Here is a 19,135-nt window from a genome sequence, read left to right on the forward strand (position 1 = left end):
AGAATGTCTGCATCTGCCTGCTATTTGTGAGTGTTTATGATTTGCTGTGCTAACAGCCTGAATGCTTCCACATGAGGACTGCTCCTTCCTGATAACTTACTGGATACACAGATATCCTAGGCACACATAACACTAATTATGTTAGGACTGTTTCGCTCAATAATCTGACCTTAAGGTATGAGTACATGATTGAATAAACATCTCTACGAGTGTGTCTGTGTTTGTGAGTCTGAATGAGAGAAAATAATCCATCCATAAAAGCTCTGCTGACAGTAAGATCCCCACCTGCAGTATGCAAGGTTATCAAAAGAGGTGAGATAGGAAGGATTAAGAACCAACACTTGCCAACAGAGCAGCATGTGGCATATTATCACAAAATGCACGCCTGGGTGAGAAGGAGAGACGCCACAAAATGAATTAAATTGTGGCAGAATGCTTAGAAAACGCCCCATAAAATGGATTGAACAGTGCAGCTGCAGCATACTGAACGGGCCCACCACACTAATGACAAAGCCACCGACAGGGCAAAAGCTGTTTTGCAATCATTTGCCATGACTGCGGAGACTCATTGAATCATAAACGTTTCCAAATCAATAGGGAGGCTAAACAGAAAGTAATTTCACTTAGTGTGGTTGCTATGGAAAAACTCTATACATTATATACTATTTCCAAATGCCATACCTGAGAAGTAATTATCACTAGGTGCCATGCAGGGCAGGCAGTGCATGAATACAACACCACCAGCAAGCTATTTTTATCACCTTTGTGACATTTCAGACTAATTAAAATTTAACACATGATAAGAAGATGAGCTCTTTATTCCAAGAGAAACAGTTTCCTTTAAGCCTAGAAAATACATTTTTTTTTTCAAAGCTGCAGTGGCTGTTGCACCTTGTAACAAAATCATATTTATCAAAAAATAATAATATATATTTCTTTACCGGAGGGATAAGGGTCTTGTCTTAAAACCTGCCACACAAACTTCAGTTATCAGTGTAATATTAAAAAAACTACAATGTTCCATTTGCTTTGCTTATGAATATTTCCTCATGGTGGAAACCCTACATACAGTAGTTACAGTGCTAGGGCACAGGAGTGGTGCCTTACTGAAAGTCTTCCAACGTTCTTGTCACTCACTCCCCCATCAGTGGTTGACTTGGCATATTGTTTGTTTTATTGAGGTTTGATTAACTAATAGAGTGTCTGGAAGACGGAGCGCCCCCGTGCCGACCGCAGCCCTCCCTCCACCTCCGTAAGCCCAGACTCCAGAGGGGGAAATCAGAGATTTGAACTGGCTGACTGCTTCCTAATCTGGCACACCAAATGTGCTTTTTTCTCTTCCTTGGGAACAAGACGGGCTAAGACGTATAATTTGGTTGCGGCTTACTTTGTGGTGTTCGCCTGGCCTAGCAGGGTACAGCATTAATGACAGGCTGGCTGACCAGACCTTGACTTGGGTCTGGCTCTCATCAGGTCTGTGGTAACAGAGGAGATCCAGGAACACTGAGCTATCAGCCGCTACCCAAACCAAAGCTCTCAAACTTAACAGCCGCTGAAACCAAGCAACCACCTCGCCAGCCTGCTCAGGCATAGCTTTTGACTTTATAACTACGTTTGTCTTCCCGACGATGAACATACAGTATGCCTATCCAAGCTTTCCTTACACACCCAGGTTACTAACACCGCAAGGTACACACTAAATTGGACTGTACTGTTTGTAGAAACTTTTAATTATATGAGTCAAATAAGACAAATAAACAAATCAATAAAACTCTTATCTGCAGTAATGGTTGGTCTCAAATTTACACCTGACCAACTTAGTGTTCCATAGTCGTCAATGAAATGTCAATAATGCATTCGTAATTATACCGGTTTATAAAGACCTGTGCTACCAATCTACCTATTAAGCTACCCACCTGCACGGTCCATTCAGATTTGAAAGTGCCCTTCACAACAATTCAATATGCTCGAGTAGCCAAATGATTTTTACTTAACTTAAAGTCAACTGAGGCAAACACTGATAAATGCCAGTGGAAGGTTAGGTCAGGTGGTGTGTGAGTAAATCCCCAATGGGAGGAAGCAGCGGAGGCATTGACCCAGTGTGTAATAGTCTGACTGCAGGGCAGAGACAGCGAGGGAGAGAGAGTGTCCGAGGAAGAGGAGGAAGAGAAGCCAAAGCAGGTGCACTGAGTGAGAGGTTACTGGAGCAGCAGCAGCAGGGGAGAGGAAAGCACAGTGGGTGGTAGACTTTTGTCCTTGTATGTCACAGACGGAGAGAGAGAGAGAGAGAGACTCAGGCATACAACTATACTGTAACAAGGCCTGTATATTCAACTTGCACTTATCACTAAAAACCTCATTGCAAGCGTTAATTAAATTTGCAGTCGGAAATTGGATGCCGAGTTAATTTGTGATTCTACATTTTTTCATTCAAAAGCAATCATTTCTTGCCCTCGGTAGAGTTGCGTCGCGGGGTGAGATGACTCACCTACACAAGTCTTTCCATCGCTGTGCAGGACGAACTTCATGTGGCACGAACACTTGGGGCCGTGGTCCGTCTCCTCGCAGATGTGCTGGCAGCCCCCATTACCATAGTTACACGTCACTATCAAAGAGCACATAATTAACAAAGTGTATGCATGAAATGATATTCGTTCTTAAGTATTTTCGGGGCACTTTGTGATATTTATTTGAGAGAGAAATTAAGGTTGAGAGGCGAGGAATTTTGCTGTTGGCAAAATTATTGTTTGGATTCAAAAGCTGTTAATTGGTTCAATGCGATAAGAGCACTACAAACCAATTTCAACATTTGTGTTGCTTATTAAAAGCTGTTTCTAACTGGGCTTACATTTGCTTAGTGGAGATCTGTGTAAAATGTGAAGAAGGGGCATGTGTTGATTTACATAATTCAACCCTCAAGCTGGTGAATCTAATTAGAAGAATGACTATCAGGGCATATACATGTATAACTCCACTTGCAATAGAGTTGCGGAGGAACTGAGGGGTCACATTTTTTAACTTTCCTACAGCCGATGAGGTAAACTTCTGCAAGAGGCAGAACTAGCCCACTCATTGTAAGTCACTCTGGATAAGAGTGGGATCCCGCAAGCTACTGGGCTGTTTTCATTTGAATGCATCTAATTCATTCTGCAGAATAGGCCAAAGCTTAATGTGAACACATTTTTTTATAATTTACGACCATTCTTAGATAAACAGTACAAGTCATGTAACTCATGTCTGCTACACATAAATGATGGCAAGAGTAAGATTCTGGTATGCGTGTTCCCTTTTGTGTGTGTGTGTGTGTGTGTGTGTGTGTGTGTGTGTGTGTGTGTGTGTGTGTGTGTGTGTGTGTGTGTCTTTGCAAATCTTTAAGTGCAAATACATTTATGTGCAGGCAGGCGGGCAAAAGGAGCATTAACCTTGGCACTTTTAACACACCTGTGATGACAGAGTGAAAAAGAGCACGAGCAAGCCGAGGGCTTCCACCGCCATACTGTCTGCACCCTACCATCCCAGCGCCTTTTGCCCTTTTCCTGGGCTGTCACAGAAAAACTATAGAATAACACTTCTCCAATCCTTATCCAAACACAGACAAATCCCCCATCAGCCCTGGCCCCAGCTCTGACAGGATGATCTCCGTTGCACGGCAACAGGAAGTGTGCGCTGTCCATCAGAGCGGTCCCCTTCGAGTAACCTCCACGGCTTGCCCTGCTTGTGTAAATGATCGCTCCTTATTTGATAAACATGTTTTTCTTCACGAGGACCATCCAGGGGATTAGTCACGGGCTTTGGTAAAGCAACGTAAATGCCAGCAGAGCCTATACTTCAAAATCTGTTGGAAGGCATGTGTGGAACGAGAGAAATTATCCATCATCGGCATGGTGTCATTGTGTGTGTGTGTGTGTGTGTGTGTGTGTGTGTGTGTGTGTGTGTGTGTGTGTGTGTGTTTGTGTTTGTGTTTGTGTGTGTTACACAGAGGGGGAACCGTGCTGGAGGTTGACTTACATTTGCAGTCCTTCATGTTACGGGTCAGCTGGAATCCAGGTCGACATTCACAGGAGATGCCACCTTTCTGCGTCTCCCGGCAGATGTGTGCACAGCCGTGGTTCTTGTCCATGCAGGTGGGTCCCTCCTTTGTGCCTTCTGGTTGTGCTGTGAAGTAAACGGCGAGATCGGCAGACAGAGGTTATCTCTATACCTGCCACACAGATTACACACACACACACACACACACACACACACACACACACACACACACACACACACACACACACACACACACACACACACACACACACACACACACACACACACACACACACACACCAGGTTTTTTCTAAGCCAAAGCCATTGCGTAAACAAAGCGATTGGCTTAAAAAATTCGATATTGCAGAGCTGGTGGGAGAGGAGTAAAAAAAAGAAAAAACGTTGAAATGCCTGTCACGCATTTCTGACCCTCAGTTACATATATGCCTACCGCTGGTGACTGACATGCCCAGTGCCCCGCTAACAAAGGTTCAAGCACTTGTTGGAACACGCTCGGTTCAGGCTCAGGCTATAAAAAGGATGGCTGCCTACAGAAAGGATAAAACTCCCAGCAGGAGCTGATCCCCTAGACCTGTAATTTTAATTGAGGTAATCCCCCCATAAAGAAAAGGAAAAAAGGGAACACACTGAAAACTCCTCGGTTAAATTCTCCTGGCAGAGACTGAGATCAAAAGGGGACTGCAGTTGTTTGCCGTCAGTGCATATTTTCACGAGTCATCAAGGTTAAAGCACGTCAGTATAAGAATGAGACAAATCTCTGAAAATGCAAAATTAAGATATTATTGGGGGGAGGAGGGGACTGCCTTTTCATCATTCAAAGCTTTGGTAAACTTGACAGACTTAACAGAGGTGGTGATCCTGCTGCTTTTGCTCTGTGCAGTGTGACAATACAGCTGCCTTTGTCGAGGGGGAGGCTGATATTGGACTTATTCTTGGTGAGACCCTGCTACCTACCTGCTAAAGATGCAGTGACAAATCCCCAGCTCACGAGCTCATTAAAGAGCAGACAGATCTCCCTCCTCGTTCCACTCTTCTGGCAAACGGCGAGGCCGTGAGCAAAAAGTACATCTCCATTAATGTCTCATTAAAATCTGCTGTCGCAATGAAGCGCGTTTGCAGGTCTAACTTTCTTTAATTAGGCAATTTTTTCTCGCAATAAATGTAAGTATTCGCATGTGTGCACGGAACTGTCAACACCTCGTAAAGCTCATATAACCTTGTGCACTCTTCCTCTAAAGTCCAAGTGTGTCGGGCTTGACAACCGCCTGCTTGTCATGCAGTTCATAAGTTCCTGTCTCGATGGCTACCGGGCGAAAAACAATATCTCGGCCTGACAGAAACAGGTTTTCACATTATTCTATACTTAATTACTTATTCATGCATTTTTAACTCCTGCCACGGTAACCTCATTTAACTATGCCCTCTTGTTTTCCATATGTTTTGCCAAGAACTCAAACCTGTATGTAATTCCACTCGTGGGCTGAAATCTATTTTTGAGTCTTTCTCCTTCAATTCAAGGAGCTCGCGATTGCCAGTGAGACTGACAATTTTGACATCCTAAATGTTTTCCATCACTTTACGTCCGTCAACATATGTCAGAAGGTCATACGATCTTCTCAGACTTTCCTTGCCTCTGGAGTTCTTGTCATTCTTGCAGACTTGGGGTTTGAGCTATGAGACGCTAACTGCAGCAACAGCCCTCCGCCGGCTACACAAAGACTCTGAGCACTGAGCAAACAGTGGGGCCGGCACTTGGGCTCTGAAGGCAGAAAGGAAAAGGCACGGCAGGACTGAGGGAAGTGACCGTGAATGAGCATCAACAGAACGGCTGCTGTGAAGTGCTGCAAATTTCACAGCGAGTCATGTGGATATTTAAGCAGGATGTGAAATTCACTGGTCCCTTTCCATTTCTTCCCACCCCACTATATGAGACCAGAGCAAGAAACAGACATGAACTTAACAAGAGGATCACATTTCCAACTAAGTAACCCCAATGGACTAAAGATTACTTACTAAAGGTTATATTATGGACCCCAAAACTCTCTTCACACCCCCCCCCTTTTATTTTAATGCAGCCCCCTCCTACCCAGAATGCTGCAGACCCATCCATCAATAACATGTTGGTCCGGGGCCAGAACCTGGGCCTTCGTCTCTCCGAGGACCAATAAAGGCCCAAGTGTTGACACAATGGCCCTTTTCTCCAGGCCCCAGCCCGGCTATCATCCACCGTGTGTGCAGTTCCCTCTCTAACTGGCTGCCAAAGGCCTCCAGTTTTTATCATTACCAAATGATGGCAGTAGAAAGAAAAACATCCATTCATAAAAGACGTGGATGGGAAAGCGAAGGAGGAAAGAAAAAAAAAAAAAAACACTGGATCATATGTGCCACGATCCGTTTAAACAATCTGCTGACTGATGCAACATAACTCTATATGAAGAAAGTAATAAAAAATGATCACAGACCACTTTTTAGGCTGAAAAAAAAATCCAAAGTCTTGGAAGAGAGAAGGAGCCTTTTGAAATAGCTACCGTGGGACTGACTAGTGTGGATATGGGCTTTCAAACAGCTCAACACGGACAGGCGTCATCAAAAACTATACTGCACTTGTGGTAAAAAGGGGGAACACTGCAATTAACCAAGAAAACAAGGTGGAGTGTTTCCTCTGCAAAAGAAGCCACAGCTTTATCCTCCCAGGACAGGTTGTGACCTCTGTATCCAACACTGGGAGGTGATGCTGTTACCAGAAGCCAATAAATCCTGTACACTATAGTGTGTGAAAGGAATAGTTTGACAAGAATATTGATACAAATGTTGTGCCAAATGTTGTCCACACTGTGTTTGTTTCTTCCACACGTTTTTTTGTAAGAATTAAAGAAAGAAGATATAATCATTCTTCATAAATAAGACATAAGAGGAGCTGGTACTGGTACTGCCTGTCCACTTCTTAACAGTGAGTGGAGTTTGGTAAAAACAACAACAACAGAAAAACAAATAACACTTTGTTTTCTGTGGCAGAAACATTCTTTTTCTCAAACAAGAATTAAATTGATTGAGAAAAAGTTCCTGAAATAGTTTCTAATATGACTTGATTGCAGATAAATTTGTAGACAAGACTTGTTTCAAAAAGTTTTGCTAAAAGCCTTGCAGTGTTTACTCTTTCTTTTATTACCTAAAAGAAACATCATCATGGTCCTGGGGGATAAAGTGACCACCGTAAAGTATTTTTCGATCTCTTGAAGCACAATCAATTTGTGTCTCTTGTCTGGTTGAGTCAGTGGAACTTCAACTTAAAATGTGAGATCAGCCCCGGTTGCTTGCCAGGACAGCCTGCGGGACAGCTGCCCTCCAGAAAGGCAGCAACAACAACAACAACAAAAAGCAAAATGTACATAAGGATTAAGTGACGGTGGCAACTCCTGTGGGCACATCAGTCTAAATGGATAGCTGTGTGGAGAGATTGATTGGAGCACTGATCACCATCTATTTAAAAGCTCCGGAGCCACATGAACAAGCAGTGTCTCAGAACTCTCAGAATCAGACCAACTCTTCATACAATGCAAAACACCTGCTGAAAAACCAGCATGATTTCAGCAGGTGTTATCATGAAAGAAAAGGATTGTGTTAGACCTTGCGTTATGCACAGTAGCCTTAGGCGGCTCTGTATGACCGTCTCTCTGAGCGAAAACCCTGCCTACCAAGAAAACAAACAGCAGTAAACTTTAAACCGCAGGGTATGAGTGTCAGGATCACATGAGGGAACCGAAGCGAAATAAGAAAAAAGTTAACATGGGGGCGCTTCCAGCTAAGATGCCAACTCCTGTGATCCTCAGAACAAAAGATCCAAGGAGGCCACAAGTTCTTCACCGCGGCGCAGCAAGCTCTCTTAAACCTGAGGACCATGTAGTGGAGAGGCTGCAACAAAAGGAGGTGAAGTAGTGGAAGGCATGCCAAGGGTTTATAGTCTGCCCTGAGTGCTTGGGGCGGTGAAAGAGGGCTCACGGTCCGAGCCTGAGCCGCTGTCATACGTCTAGGAGTAGACGGTGCCCTCTTTGCTGGCCGATGGCTGGAGAACATTAAGCGGCTATAGCTAGTGTCGGTTGGTTAAAACCCAAGCTGAAAAGAAGGGGCCTAAGCATGGAGCCACCACACTATTAAAGCAGCATTCCTTCCTCTTAGATAATGGGCCCTTAAAAGTTTTAATAGGAGGATAAAAATGTCAGCGCATGAAAAGGAGAATGGGGAAAAGGAGCTCCGACCGGATTGGGCTGGGCTGGGCTGAGCTGCGACGCAGATGGTCAGACAGAGCAACAGGGGCAGCCAGCCGGTCAAGGAAGGAACTCTTGCCTCCGCGGACTCCGATCATAAGAGAGAATCCATCCAAGTGCTACTGTTTGGTCTGTTTCTAGCGCTGGGTTTCTCCAGCTCCCAAAGGCCTTGTTGAGGCCGCTCATTTCACTCCCTTTTTCAAGAGAGGAGCCACTGAATGTATAAACAATGGGAGAATGGAAAAGGCAGCAGAGAGCCTTCTGGATGAATGCATGTCACTGCCAAAGTGCTTAGAGTACAACTTTTATTATTATATTGCGCTCCTGGGATTGAAACAAAGCACATACAGTTACCATATGCAGCTAAACAGCCATGAATAGTTTTCCAATCCGTCTCAACTGGTGTATAGTTGAAATATTATTTAAAGGTGGAGTCAGCGATTCTGGAGAACGCTTGTTGTCAAAACCACTTTTGGTCTAAATCAGTGAATATCTCCTCACAATCCGCTCCCTGTCCGTACTGTGTGTGCGCGCTGAAAGCTGGTGTTAGGCTCTGTAAACTCGTATGTTAAAAATAAAATTTAAATGGGTTCCAGCATAGCTAGCAACATGCCAATTTACAGAGCCTACGCAGTGTATTATCACTGGATTTTTTTTTGTGCACACACAGTAGGCTACTTACAAAGCGGATCGTGAGCTGATATTCAGTGATTTTGACAGAAAAGTGATTTTGAAAAGAAGGGTTCTCCAGAATGGTGACTGCTTTAAATGAGTTTTAAAATAGAAAAGAATACAGGAGAGAATATTTCAAGATGTTTAACTGCACCGTGTCCTGCTATGCATACTTGCATTAATGTATGGGTAAGCATTGACACACAGGTATATTTCCATAATGTATGTATTATTTTTGCATTTGTGTGCGTCTGCCCATCTGTGTCAGACAGTTGTGCAGCACCTGCTGGGGACGTGCCACTATTCCCTTCACTCCTCTCATTCTATCAAGGTCACCTTACCGTGCCGTCCCAAGGGAGCCTGGCATCCCCTCACCGGAACAGACAACACAGCAGCTGAGCACTGGCCCAGCTTTCTTTAATAAAGAGATACAAAAGATATGGGATACAGTATGTTATTAAAGAGCCGCCGCATTCTTTCCTAAATCAAAAGGGAGAGGCAGCTAAAGAAGGCATGTGTCTCTGCAGGGCTCAGTCTGCAGGGCCTCTGGTTAAAGCCACGCTAGCCAAGTGTCAGTGGAAAAAACCCCATTGGCACTCAAGCCGTCCGCAGCAACATGCCGGGCTGGCCGACTTAGAGATGGCCTTCGACAAACCCACCAGCCAAAGGGATGCCCGTCTCAAATGAGGTATGGGGAATTCAGTGGCAAGGCAGGCAGCCGACGTTTGCTAAAGCCCAAGCCACTGATGTATATTTGTTCAAGGGAAGGGGTGATGGGGGAGGGGGGGCATGGGGTGACGCCTGGACAAAAAGGGAGGATAAAGGAAGATAATGTAGCGAAGAGGCAGAAGGAGAGAAAAAGGAGAGCAGATGAGAGATGGACAGAGTATGACAAGAGGGACAGGAAAGTGTCCCCCATGTCTTGGTCTCTGCTGCTGGACTAACAGGAGAGACTTAATAGGTAGCAATGGGAGCATGAGGCGTTCCCTTCACTCCACTTCCCTAGAATAGGAAAAGAGCCTGGTTATTCGGTTGGGCTGCAGAGCAATGGAGCAGCGACTTTTGCACTTGTAAAAACAGTTCTGTGGCCAATACGCAGACACACAGGCAGGCAGGCCTGCTGAGAACCAACAAGGGGAAACATGTAAGAACCATGTCGGCTTCTGCACAGTGGGACAACCACGCAGCAAAAGAACATAAATAACAACCCATAAAAGTTTTCTTTGGGTAAATACAAATACTTATAAGTTGGACTTTTCAAATCATAAACATTGCGCCAATGAAATGATGGAAAATTACTTCATCAAATGAAAATGTTAACAGTCAGCTAAATGATATAACATTGTAAAAAAGATTAGGTTATTTTATCCATTTACGATAAGAGAAAAACAACAATAAAACAGGGTTCAATGACTGTGTGCGCCTGATTTCATGCAGAAGGAATGTCGTGGCCGGAGAGCAAAACTAACTGGGAATATGATGCAAGCTTATTTTTTTTATCACATTTATTGGAAAATTCCTTGCACTGCTTTTGGCCAGCAGAGAAAACGCATATCCCTAAGTCGACATGCCACGGTCTGCATCTAAATGTCATAACAAAACGTGTCTGAGTGTGCCTCCAGCGGGATTAAATTGAAAATTACTGAGCTCCACGCGTGCATTCGCGTGCGTGTGTATATGATTACGTCCATCAGGTCCATTGTGTGCATAGTTGAATTTGAGAGGGAGAGACAGAAAAGAGATTTGCTTCACGCAGGGTAACAATCCCTTTGGGAAGCTAATGAAAGCTTTAAACACAGGAAGAGGTTCTCATCGGCAGAGTAAACATTTCTTGGAAAGACAGGGTCGACTGTAGAGAAAAAGAGCACTGCATGTATCCACAGTCAGGTGACTAATAAAAACAAAACAAGGCTATGGAGGCAATGGTTCTAGTAAAAAGAAATTCTGCTAATATGTTCAAATTAGTAAATGTTGCTTGGGAAACATTGATTTCAAACATCAAATGGATTGTGTTTTAGTGGCCCAAACTGGACAAAGAGTGATGATCAAGGGACTGCACATGGCCAGAACCCCCCCCGGCCTATTTGATGCAGCGTCTGGCCAATGTTTTTGAAACACAAGTACACCATGTGTATAATGACTGTCAATTTTCTTTCTAGAATTTTCCAGTAAAGTGATAAAAAAAAATATTTTGCATGATAGATTTCCTTCTCGACTGTAAACCTTGCTTGCTGGTAATCTCCTTTCATCTGTTTTTGTTTGTGTGCTTAAGAAACTTGAGTGGCCGATTAACATATTTCTTCCTGCAGTGAATGCTGAGGTTAAAGCCTCAGGGCTCGTGGTACCGAGAGTTTTCTGTGCAATGGGCTTTAGACAGAAATGTAATCATTGGCCTGATGTAAACTTTCAGACTCCTTGCTGCTATTCACACAGCCTTCCATACAATGCATGACACTCTTGTGCCTTTATTGATTGGCATGAGTGACAGTGTGTTTGATCCGGAGGAATCGACTTATTCTTAAATGTTACATCTCGCCCTTTTACACTGCTGCTTCATCTTGCTGTTCTAACTCACAATGACTTGATGATATGATTTCACATCATACATTTATATACAGTATAATGTATCATGGGCAGAAGACAATAGGAGTGAATAAAAAGTTACTATATGTGACTTGTGCAACAGCCCATCGGTGCACACCTAAGGTAATTGCCCTACCAGATATTCACAAACGTTCGGGGACGGAAATTATGGATGTGTGGGTTGACGGAGGCTGAAATTTCAGAATTCCGATGTGCTGGACCCCGTCTCACGCACATATAGTACGTCCTTGTTACCCTCCTATATAACAGAGACAATAAATCAAACACAAAGCGGTGGAACCCTTCTTGACCTTAATGGCATTCCTGTGAACCACTAAGCACCTTGGCCGGCCCTTTCAAAGGCTTTTTTTTTCTGGGACTGGGAAAAATGTTTGGGCAGAATAAATGAACTGTTACATTTTGTCCAGCTAGACGACGGAGCCTTCATTTGGCCGGAGTTATTCCTGTTCAGGGGGGCAGGGGCCGGCCTAATAAGAGACAGGCCAGCAGCAGCCTCGTCATTAGCTGAGAGCATGGCAGACCCCTGCTGCCTAATTGGCACAGTCTCACTGCTAACAAGGGCAGCCTTACCAGCAGGGGAAACAGACTGTTAGCGCCACATACACTGCAGTGACCAGCTCTCCAATGTCCCCAGAAAGACTTGCACAAGTATTGCCCGGGGCACACCTGACCCATTAATGAAAGAAATGGAAAGCTGATGTCTTTTTAATGAGAACAATAAAGCTCATGAGCAAACTGGCCCCCAGGCTTTGTTCTTTGAGAGGAGCCTTGGCAGAATGGATGGAGGCTAGCATTCAAAAGCGACTTGGCTGGGGAGATTAGATCGGTTTTAAATTTTCTCAATGATTTTTTTTCCTTCCCTGAGCTACTTGGGCACAATTATTTTTAGTTAGCCAGGAAAGTGATATTTGCAAGTTTTCGCTGGGTTATTGTCCAAAAAACTCGCCAAGCAGCCACTTCCTCCTTACTTCTATTTTCCTACAGAAAACACACACTGTTCTAATAAGAGCAGTAACAATAAGCAGATGAGCAGTTGTTCTGTCTGTCAGTCTTTTTCAGAAATAATGAAACAATGACAGGGCGGCCATCTGATGAGTGAAGGAAGTGTGTAGATTTATGGCAGCTTTAATCTCTTGATCCAAATGGGTCTCATCTGGAAGCAATAAAGACCAAATTTATATGAAAATGGAAGATTAACAACAACTGGGGTCATTTATCAAGACGGAAAGAGGAGAGAGGAAGTGAAAAGGAGACAAGCGGAGCTCTGCTGAGACCGGATCGGTGCTCTCACACAGTCTTGCTTCTGACAGCGCTGATATAGTGGCAGTGCTTTGAAACACATGATCCAGCTTTTCGCTCCACTCGAATAACACTGTGTTTATGAAACGTAAACATTGACGGTTCACTAGGCCAGACTGATCTCATAAAGTAGACTTCCAAGATCCCTGGGTTCACCATCCCGGGGAATTAGGAACATCACAGGCTAATGACTCCCAGCGTGAGCAGTTATCGTACAAAAGACAGAGGGGGGGAGGGGGGGCACAGATAAAGAGGCTCTGGGATCTCCACTGTACATGTTGTCAGGGCTTTCTGAATGAGCTGCAAACCCCAGGAATCAAACGATCTACAGCTTCGTTCCCCGGGGGCTCCCCCCTTCCCCCCACACCGTTGGAGCTGAGGGATCGGTAGACAGCTGGATCATTACTCCTTGAATGGATGTGTTCTGTGATAGCGATAACAGCTGTTCATTTGGTGTAATGTTGCTTTTTTGAGCTATGGAGAAATCGGCTGAACACAGAACGGTTGCTCATTGTGACAAGCAAACAAGCAGCAGAGCAGCACAGGGGACAACATCAAGGATATTTTTTATGTTTTCTGAGTCAAATTCCCCAAAGAAGCAGAACCGTTTCTGCTTTTCAAAGTTGTACTGCAATTAAAATGTATATTTGCTAAGAAATTGGTGGTGTTCGATATTACTTGTGCACACATAAATACAGTCTTATTTATTTATTGTCCTTCATTGAAAGTGATATGTGTTGCTTTCTACTGGGAATATGAGTACTGTGATTTGATTGGTTGAACATCTGTGTGGGCGGGCAATACCAATAGTTTGTCACTTCAATTCTATTGAGCAGTTCACCAACTTAAAACCTTCATTAGAAAATTGCTTATAAGACTCTGCACTGTGTTTAAGTGCACAGGGTTGTATGCCGTGGTGATTTGTGAAGCACCTTGAAATATAATGTGACATTAGGCTGTATAAATGAAAATGACCTATTCTTCGAAATTTGATTCAAACTAACGAGCAGAAGTCAGAGAAAAAGCTGCTGCTGTGAGTTTCAACAGTCTTGCCATCTGACATATCCACAGCTAATGCAAACATGAACTTGGCTAACGTTACCATGCTAGGCTAACTGGCTTTCACTTTCTAAACGGCCACAAGTTAGCCGATGCTATCAGATGTAAACCTGTTGAAGAGACCTGACAGTAAGGCAATTTCTTTTTACACAAATGTATCAGAAATGGAAAAGTTCTTGTTCAAAATAATTGCTATTATTCCAGTGTGTGCATGCTGATAATACGTTTCAGCAGGATATTGTGTCTGAAGTGTAGCTTGTTTTGTCTTTGTATTTACTTCAATGGCACTAGGAAAATGGAAAAGTGAAAACTAGAACAATTTACAGCACTCCAAATGACAGACAAAAAGCAGCACACTATAATTCAGCAGGTTTAAAAAAATGCTTCTTCCTACAATTCAGTGATAAATGGAGCAACTGAAGCACAGTTCTTCATTAGAATAACTACATCTTTCAGAAAAACAATCAAAACAAAGCTGAGGAAAAGATAATTTTTTTTTTGTTTTTCTTACTAGACAAACTACAACCGCTGTGCAGTTATGTAGAACACTGCTATGAGACATAACGCATAACAGAGATGACTTCCTGACAGCTTACTTTGCTTTAAATACTACTATGGCGTTCTAAGTGCATGTTTGTCCACATTGCTGCTGCATCTGATGAGTAAGCCTGAGAGCAGGTTGGCTCCGTACCGACTGCTGTCACGTCTCCATCCCACAGGAATGCTCTATAAACAAGAGGTGTGTCCGCCCCAGGCTACACCTTTAATTGTTTTCTTTGCTCACAATCCCCCGAAGGGCCGCTCTCATACCACCGATACCTTAAAATGCTGCCAAGTTCTAGATTGGTTCAATTTGAAAGGGTGGGATGAAAACAAAAAAAGATTTATCCCCATTTTTCCTTTTTACTTCTCAGACTGCAGACACTTACCTTGGCTCTCCTTTCATTTAGGCCTGTTAGGGCCTATCCCATTCTCAGTTTAAATCTGCACACCTCATCGTATCATTCAAATATGCCTGGACCCGAACATTTACATGTTACATAACGGTTCAAATTCATCATAGTTAAAAATGATATATTGAATAGTTTGCCTTCACTTTTTACAGCAATATCCAACATAAACGTTTAATGCAACATAGCTGAACCACAACATGTGCCCTGCTATTTTCCATACATTTTCAATGTGTGTGAATGTGATTGTGAGTGTTTGACATTAACCTTTAGGCCTCTGGATACAGGTATGCTGGTTGTCACTCAGGAGGAATCCTTCTCTGCAGCGGCACTCGTAGCTGCCCATCATGTTGACGCAAATCTGTTGGCATCCGCCGTTGCCCTCTGAGCACTCATCCACATCTGCCAGGAGAAAACAACATAGGGAAGGTCACTTCATGATAGAGAAAATACCACTAGTATTACAATTTGGCTGAAGGTTGTCAGTGGTCAAATAGCAGCTGTAAATCATAATCCAACAGAGATGGTAAACACGCGCCTGTAATATAATTACTTAGTAAGCAGAGCAGAATTGGTTTAAGTAAAAGAGGTTCTGAAGCAACTGTATTTCTGAAAGCGCATACATGTTTTGAATTTCTTAGAAAGGATTTTTTATTTATAAATTTCATTTTTTATGTGATATCAGATCAGTGGAGGTCGACACATTCAGATCCGTAACTTTAGTAAACGTAGCAATTTGATTGCAAATGTCATACAAAAGGAGAGCACAAGGCACAGATTAATGTATGGATACTGTGAAAAGCCTAGAGGAGCCTGTCCTAAGCTGTCTGAGGAGGCCATGTGTCTTAATGGTTATTGGACATGGCAGCACACCGGAGTTGCACTGAAAACCTCCAACTGTGCAGCACTAAGCCATAAAAATGCACATGCAGCACAAAACTCATGGCAAGTGAGAAACCCAATCCACCTGGGCCAGAGTACCTGCTGATGACGAGTGTCTGTCAGCCCCCGTGACGGGAGGAATGTGAGGAGAGGGAGTGTGTGTGTGTGTGTGTGGGGGGCGCGGGGGGTCAAACAGAGTGTTAGAGGGTATGAGACATGAGGGGGGGGGGGGGTAACAGCAGAAGGGTAACAAGCGACCAGGTAACACTTTATAATAACTATCCGTTGTAACTCGTTAATAGATCATTAGTAAACTCTTAATTAATGATTATTAATGATTTGTTAAGTGTTTGTTAGCAGTTTGTTAAGGATTTATAACAATGGTTATAGTTAATAGCTTAATAATTGAATCAGTTCATCTGGGAGGTAATCCAAGATTAACTGGTCACGTTCAAGTCCATGGCATGCACAGTGTGTATTGAGTTTATTTAAAAATATTTGAAAATGGGGCTGCCCTCAGTTGCCCATGCACTGTGTATAGTCTATAGCCTATTTCAGCCTCGTCCCAGATGAACTGATTCAATTATTAAGCTATTAACTATCTACCATTGTTATAAATCCTTAACAAACTGCTAACAAACACTTAACAAATCATTAATAATCATTAATTAAGAGTTTACTAATGATCTATGAACGAGTTACAACGGATAGTTATTATAAAGTGTTACCAGCGACCATGTGAATCCACCTCAAGTGCAAAGCAATTACAGAGGTGTCGCTTGACAACTTGTCCTGCACCTGGAGTAAGCAGATGGAAACTGACCACAAATGAGAATGGGACCTTGTCTATGTTCCCCTCAGCACTATGTTCCCTCAGATTAACAAAACATTTAATAATTTCACCTGCTTTTCATTCATTTGAAAAACAAAACAAAACAAAAAACACATTATGGATTATAGGGTTTAAGGGGAACATAGGGATGATGCCGTGGGAATTGTTGACTTTGTTTGCACTGATAATGAGTTGTGCACTTCCAGCTGTTTTTCTACTTTTCTTCGTGTGACCCGAAAAAACAAAATGAAGAAAACACTGTTGGAACACCTATACTATAAAAATTTGTTTATTTTTCAGAAATGAAATAACCTGCGCTACGTCACTTCTTTTCGCTGCTTTTATTTAGCCTGGCGTGCTGCGGAGCTTAGCGGCCCCCAGCCCTCCCCCCTGTGCGTGACTGCGCCATGGCTCTGGAGGTGACACTCCATATCCCCCCCTGAGACTTGGACTGTATCCCTCCAACACTGACCACGCTGGAACCTCATCCATCCCTCTGCTCGATGCGTCAATAATCCGCTGTATACACAAGCCTTTTTTAATAAACTGTCATGCGAAACTAATTTACTGTCTATTTGTCCAGTCTGAGAAGACCTCGAGATTAAGTCTCCTTTCTGGGGAGTTCTCAGCCCGGGCAGAGTTAGAAATTAAACTTCCCTCTTCTTTTTCTTCAACACACACACACACACACACACACACACACACACACACACACACACACACACACACACACACACACCCACACACACACACACACACACAAAGTGGCACCTGGCACGCAGACACCCCATTGATAAGTAGGTTAGGGCCAGGTAGCACTCATGACCCTCGTCGGCTTGCCAAGTCTGCAGTCCTGTTCTCACATTCCATCAGCAGAGTTGTCTCATTCCCTCTCAAAACAATGCGTCATGTCAGTCGAGGTCGATGGGAAAAGCATCACTCGGCAGCCAGGTGATGCAGTGCACGCATAGAAAGGAAATTCTGCCCATGCAAAGTTAACATTTAGACTTTTAACAAACAGCAATTTAGATGAAAAAAGGTTGGTTTGGCATTTATTCAACTTTGTGGCTGCCTTGGTGTTGACCTCATGGTCTCATCGCTCCATCATGAAAGTGGCAGCAAAAAGCAGGAAGACCTCTGAGCCGTCCAAAAGCTGCCAACAACCTACAGCTGCAGCTTTGCAGATAAACTGTTAGCAGGCACCGAAAAAAAACCCACAACTCATTCGGGAAAAACATCCTAACACACAGTCTCTCTTTCTCTCCACCCACCCCTCCCTCTCTCACTCTTTTTCACACACACAAACCCCAAAAGATTTAACCATGTAAAGGCTACACAAATACAACAGCCCCCAAAACGCATGCACAAAATGCCCATGCGAAATGCGACCGGTCTCTTAGGGCCCTGGGGGAATTCTCTTTCCATACTCTCAGCGCATCAATGAGGGTTTCATTTCCTGATTCCTTACATCCCACCAAATGAGGCGTCGCCTGTCAGTAGATCTCTCCTGTTTAAATAGCTCCCATAATTGCCTGTGTTGTGTGCTGGGCAAGGCTGGCGTCCAAAGCAAATATTTCCAAGCGGAAAGGGGTTCTGGCATGGGCGATGGAGAAGTGCTCATGTTATTAGGACTTAAAACATTTTTAATTTTTTTTTTAAGATCTCTCGAGAGGACGGAAAAAAACGTCTTAATCAAGTTAAAAGGGCTGCCTCACTTCTGAAAAATGAGACATGTCTCTGCTTCTATCCTGGCTTCACTCGAAGAGACGGAGGGTAAGGGAAGGTTCAAACGCAGAGAGATTAAGAGATTGGTTGTGTTTGCGGAGGCCATGTCCGCTGGTTTCTCAGATAGCCTTGACTGTATATATAACATTTGGCCTTGCGCAGAGCTTTAGAGCCATGTAAACACGGTGGTTGCCTTACAGAAACTCCTGAACCCTTATTTTGGAGAAACACTCAACTCTTTTGCTCTCCTTTTCTTTTTTTCCTCTTTAAAAGGTTCAGCAACTTTAGGGGGCATTTATTGATGCTGACCCAAAGTTCTTCTTTTGAAGGGGGTAGAGTGAAAAACTACTGCTTGCTGTCATCATCAAAGCTGTCCATGCATCCATCCCACTGCTTGGCTCCGGTCTGGGTCAGACAGAACTGTCTCTGTGGTCTAGACAGACCCGAGACAAGGAGGTGAGAGGACGGACACTGGCCTCTTTGGGCATTTGGTTTACAGGAGTCGAAGAGGCACACACTCTTTAATAAGGCAGCAAATCGGAGCCATGTGTACGCAACAGGCAGCAACACAGATGGTGGACTGCAGGGGCCGACCTCGCCGCTCTGGTATAGATGAACAGGTATCGGCAAAGGAAGGAGTGGCACATACAAAAGCTGTCTCCAAATTAAAACAAGATCCTTTCTTATTTTAAACAGGATTACAGGATTTCCTCTTTTTTTTCTCTCCATTGCTTCTGGAGTTCAATGACACAGCGCTTTTTCTACTAACCACTTGAATGAGCCGTGACCAAGGCGCC

The 19,135-nt window shown here is 43.6% G+C and overlaps 1 protein-coding gene across 2 annotated transcripts in view; it reads right to left on the reverse strand.

Annotated features, from left to right (window-relative positions):
• scube3 (signal peptide, CUB domain, EGF-like 3) overlaps window positions 1–19,135 on the reverse strand; it is a 73,842-nt gene that overhangs the window by 29,026 nt on the left and 25,681 nt on the right. For both annotated transcript variants that reach the window (XM_080031071.1, XM_080031070.1), the window contains exons 4-6: window positions 15,167–15,301; window positions 4,009–4,155; window positions 2,489–2,605 (exon numbers count right to left, since the gene is read on the reverse strand). In XM_080031071.1, the coding sequence (XP_079887197.1) occupies window positions 2,489–2,605; window positions 4,009–4,155; window positions 15,167–15,301 (399 nt within the window). The remainder of the gene's footprint in view (window positions 1–2,488; window positions 2,606–4,008; window positions 4,156–15,166; window positions 15,302–19,135) is intronic.

Source organism: Ammodytes marinus (assembly GCF_949987685.1).
Source record: "Ammodytes marinus genome assembly, chromosome: 7".
Taxonomy (NCBI): Eukaryota; Metazoa; Chordata; class Actinopteri; order Uranoscopiformes; family Ammodytidae; genus Ammodytes; species Ammodytes marinus.